Source organism: Magallana gigas, chromosome 2, assembly GCF_963853765.1.
Source record: "Magallana gigas chromosome 2, xbMagGiga1.1, whole genome shotgun sequence".
Taxonomy (NCBI): Eukaryota; Metazoa; Mollusca; class Bivalvia; order Ostreida; family Ostreidae; genus Magallana; species Magallana gigas.
In genome coordinates this window covers 52,425,712-52,430,636 of record NC_088854.1, presented here as the reverse complement: position 1 = coordinate 52,430,636, position 4,925 = coordinate 52,425,712, and the positions used below count along the sequence as shown (strand labels likewise).

Below are 4,925 nucleotides of genomic sequence, written 5' to 3'. Positions count from 1 at the left end.
AGAAATAAGATCTGAAAAGAAAACGACATCATTGCGTCTCTCAAAAACACAATTCATCATAGTAATGATTATCATATACATCCTATTTCCGACCAAGTACTTACCTATCACTGTTAGAGGTATTCCACTGCTACTACTACAGTTATTTGTGTAGGTCCCACTGTCTGTTTGGGTCAGACCTTGAAGGCAAAACTGGATACTTCCGGACCCTTCAAAAGTGGCGTTCACTACCCTGCCCAGGTATTCTGGTTCTTCGGTCACATTATGGTTATCACTGTCGTAGAATAATATTGTTTTGGTGCTATCTTTGGTAACACTGCAATTGCTGCCTGTAGAAACTACTTTAGCGACAAAGTCAAAACAAAAGATGCTTCCGGTATGAGCAAATGTCTTGTCTTCTGTAAAATACGGAATTGAAAATGTATAAAAAATTGTCTTATTTACATGGAAATTAAGAATATCAAGTTTATGACCCAACATAGATGTTAACTTACCCAGCGTCCATGCACCTCCAATAAAAACTAAGCAAACGAGCTTCAGGAACATTTCGGAATTAGACGATTTTTAAAATAAAGATTATGAGCTCGATCTCCAAAATAAACAAAATGAACCTGGTTATTGTACTTTGATATCATATGGAAAAATGTCCTGGGAAAGTTCATTACATACTTCAGCGCATTAATATGTGGGTATCTTATTTTCCTTGTTATATGAAGGAAATACTAACCCGTGCTTCCGCAAAATGGGCATAAATTCTTAAGTTGGTATTTAATTCCTCAATTTGCAATGTCCTTCAACAAAAATTATGTTTTAAAGAAATGTGCTTAATTTAGATGAAGGGGAAATATAATGATTCTTAATTTATTATTGTGAACAAAAAATCGACCCACGTTATAACAAATAAAATACCTTTAATGCGCGTATTGGTTGAACATCCATGGAACTTCTTAATTTAAAAAATAAACTGAGTAAATTTCATACAAGATTAATTTCGTTTCTATCGATGTCAGGAATTCGCACCGACATTGTCGAATAATTAAAATGTCTGTCTGGTTTTCATTTACACATGAAAAACTCTATAATATAAAACATGTAGTGATATTTTGTACAGATAAAGTGAACTTTTATATCATTGTCTTCCCATTCTTTGATTTGTCTTCTCCAGAAAATATGATAGAATTATTTATATCTATCTATATTTATAATGCACTGGAAAACTAGATATAAAAGATGGAGACTTTTACGATATCACGTGGGGTATTTAAACTACGTGCTACATAGATTCCCTACTTTAATTTGAAGTCCTACATAATTATCTGCTTGCACGTGGTTTTTTCAACAGTTTTGTTTATTTATTTAAAGAATGCATTATGCTATTCAATTGTTTATCAACAGCTTTGTTTATTTATTTAAAGAATGCATTATGCTATTCAATTGATTATCAACAGTTTTGTTTATTTATCTAAAGAATGCATTATGCTATTCAATTGTTTTATCAACAGTTTTGGTTATTTATTTAATGATTGTTTTATCGATCTTAATCAATATGACATGTTTGTTTCCTTGCAAATACATCGACAATTAGGCAGACATTTTTGCTATATTATCAATTTACTGTGTTAAACATTTATCGGACTAGACCCAGATGTTTAAACTTCATTTACCAAACGCATGAAATCGGTATTGGCAAAGAGGTTTTAAAAAAGAAGTCGGGTTTCTTTTAACAGCGTCTCTATTTAATGCCTCGCGCATGTCATGGCAACACTTATTTTTGTCACCATTGTCTGCTATCTGTCATTATTCGTTGGCATCCTCGAATAAAGTGCATTTGGCTCAAAATATATAAATAATATATTCTTCATGATGATAATTAACACCATAAAATCAAAATTCAATGCTGATGATTCTTAATTCAATTCTTAATTTAATCTGGCGCATTTTAAAATCTCACACTTAATTAATCGGACAGATGTAATAAATGAAACTATGATACGGTGTTTGCGATATTATAATCTCGCGATTTGGTGCAAACGGTTTAATCGTGGTATTAAGAACTCGCGTAAAATAATGGTTCGACAGTATTTAAAAAATGCGTTATCATAATCACACTTAACATAACATGTAATACGACAAGTTTATTTATGCAGAGCCCTTTTCCTTTTTTATTTATTTTCTGTGCTAAACATTTTTCTAAGTTGAGTTATATGTTAGACTTAAAAACAATAAAATGCTTTCTTTGGTGCTTCATGCGTAATATGAAGGTGGCGTCATTGCAAAAAAATACATATCTCGCCATAACCCGCGTTAGCGGGTAATGTATTTTTTTCTGCAATTAATGATTGCTGCCTTCATAAAACGCACGAATCATCAAAGAAAGCATTTTCTTGTTTATAACTACATCTTTCTTTTAACAACTTAATAAATTGATTGTAAAAAGTAAGTTATATTAACTTATTTACTGTAAATGTACATCAATACGTTAAATGAAAGAAACAGCCAAATCGTTTCCTATGGGAATTTGATGCTGACGTCATCATGATTATTTCGTGCAGTCCGTGATTTTTCTTAGGTAACTGTAAGTTTCGACCAATCGATAAACGAGGCGCGTACATATCAGTCTTGTAGTTTTTAAAGAGCTACGAGTTTTTGTTTTTTTTTAAAGTTTCCGGAAGAAACACGGGAATCATACCCTGTAGATGTAAATATAACATTTTTTTTAAAACCAAAAACGTTTATTCGGTATTTTCAAAATAGTACGAATGTCAGGTTTCAGTTAACAAGGTTTCTGTTATGTGTCACATGCATATTATGGCGACTGTTATTTTGTCCGTGCTTGCTACCTGTCTTCAATCGTAGGCATCTCCGTATAAAGTGCATTCTGCTTAAAATCTATAAAAGAATGATTTTAATTAAAAACCTTTGTGACAATAACTACAAACCCATTTCCATTCTTGATAGAAAATGCACTATGTCAAAACTTTTTTAACACAAAAAATAATACTACAGTGTACAATCGTGCTGTAAATTAAATTTTACTTTTTATTCTAAACAGGAAACTCTACAACAACTAAGTCAATTTCATAGTAAGTGTAAAAATTGTTTTTGGGGAGCGTACCAGAGGTTACTATCCTTGGAAGGCTACCATTGACCGGATCAATCTTTATCTCATCATAAACATACGGACCCAGTGCTTGTTCGGTTAACTTGGAATATTCTCTGTTTTTTTGTAAAATGGAAATCAGATTATAAATTAATATTTATTATAAATTGTACCTTCCTTATATTTCGTTACATATCAAATCCATGAAATTTTATAAAGTATTATTCCTTGAACATTCAAACCTTTATAAAGTTATTTAAAAACATATACAAACTTTGGCTTTAAAGATTCTGTTTCTCTCAAAGGTTTCTTTATAGTATCTTTTTGTGTTTTACTTCCGTTTTTAGTAAAAATCCTTTTTATGCAACTATTTTGCGTTTTCTTTATTCTTTTTTCTGCAAAAGTGTGAAAATGATATTAGTAGTAAAAACCCTTAGTTTTTTAGTAACACGCAGAACAAATTTTTACTGATGCAAAGTAATAGAAAATAATAACTATTGTAAACAGTTATGAGAGGAAGGAAAAGGAAGGAATTCAAAAGGGTACATGTACTTTTTGGTGGTAGTTTAGGTACTTCTGAGATTTCCTCATAGACAAAGCGAATTGGTTGTTCCTCTTGGCATTGTAAGTATTGCCTGTATAAGTAAACAGCGTATTATAAAACATACTGAACAATTACAGATCACAAATATTGTCTGTCTAACTAACTACAGGAAGTTATACAGTAGCTTTTTCACAATTGCAAATTTGTCTTGGGCGTCTTGCTTAATTAGCAATACATATTTAAATGGAATGATAAAGTTTTGATTTCAGTTGATATGAATACAACTTACGTTGAATCATCAAAAACTTGCTTCTTGGGAAGTTCCCCAACATTCGATTCTTCATGTGGCTTCTCTTTTTGTTCAGGAGCAACACTTTCAACCTTAATTGATTCCTGTTTCACTTTCAATTTTGTGGATTTCTTCAAACACTTTCCTATATTATTTTAAATATCATTTACTATTTGGCTTTAATAAGTTATGATCTAAGAATATCTAATGTTTTATTGAAACAACAAGCCTTACCAATTTTCCACCATTTCCATAGAATGATGAACATTGTTACGATCAGGACCAGTAGACCGAAATTCAAAACGGACAGCACAAGCATCGTATATTTGTATTCCACATTGTTCATAAAGAAACCATCTTCACCTTTACTTTCAGAAGCTTTGGAAAATACAAAAATGAACCAACACCCTTTTTTTAATTTCCTTGACTCTAATGTTACAACTTAGGTACTTGTTTCCATTACATTATCATGCATTAAGAATAAATAGGAAAAATCAAATTACCAAAAGTCGAAATTATCCCATTCAATACGAAGCATAGCATCCTCAAGCAATGCATTATGTCTTTCGAGTGAATAGATAAGATTGACCACATGAACACAATATTCAAATGTAAATCTTTTAATTGAAAAACATAACGACGTAAAATTCAAAAGTTTTGTCCGGGTTTAAGACCAGTATTTGTTGAAGAAAAAACTTTTCCTGCTTCAAAGATTATATGGCAGTAAATTTATATCCACTGATTATTTTTCTCCTATATATTCTTATATATAGAAAAGCAATTTTTGTTCTTAATAGGATGTAAATTGTCTCACTATAGAGTTTTAGTAAGTCATGATATACTAGTAATCAATATTTATCATATAACTGCCAAGTTAAGAGTAGTGTCATTGGTTAAATTCTATTAATATTTTACACACTTTCATCCCCTTGAGATAGCAGCAGAAAAACTTGTACAGAGAACCAACTGACGTAATTTTATTTTTGCACTGC

At 31.0% G+C, this 4,925-nt stretch overlaps 1 protein-coding gene across 2 annotated transcripts; it reads right to left on the bottom strand.

Annotated features, from left to right (window-relative positions):
- Positions 1-2,651: 2,651 nt before the first annotated feature.
- Positions 2,652-4,569, bottom strand: LOC105344360 (uncharacterized). Of its 2 annotated transcripts, XM_034447350.2 has the most exons (8): positions 4,437-4,569; positions 4,168-4,311; positions 3,934-4,078; positions 3,653-3,735; positions 3,375-3,495; positions 3,116-3,216; positions 2,841-2,889; positions 2,652-2,690 (listed from the first exon to the last, which is right to left on the bottom strand). In XM_034447350.2, the coding sequence occupies exons 1-8, from the start codon at positions 4,525-4,527 to the stop codon at positions 2,684-2,686; spliced, it is 741 nt and encodes a 246-aa protein (XP_034303241.2). In that variant the 5' UTR covers positions 4,528-4,569; the 3' UTR covers positions 2,652-2,683. The 2 variants fall into 2 exon arrangements, with proteins under 2 accessions (XP_034303241.2, XP_065930186.1); XM_066074114.1 differs by lacking the exon at positions 2,652-2,690 and having other exon boundaries at positions 2,759-2,889.
- Between the last annotated feature and the right edge of the window lie 356 nt (positions 4,570-4,925).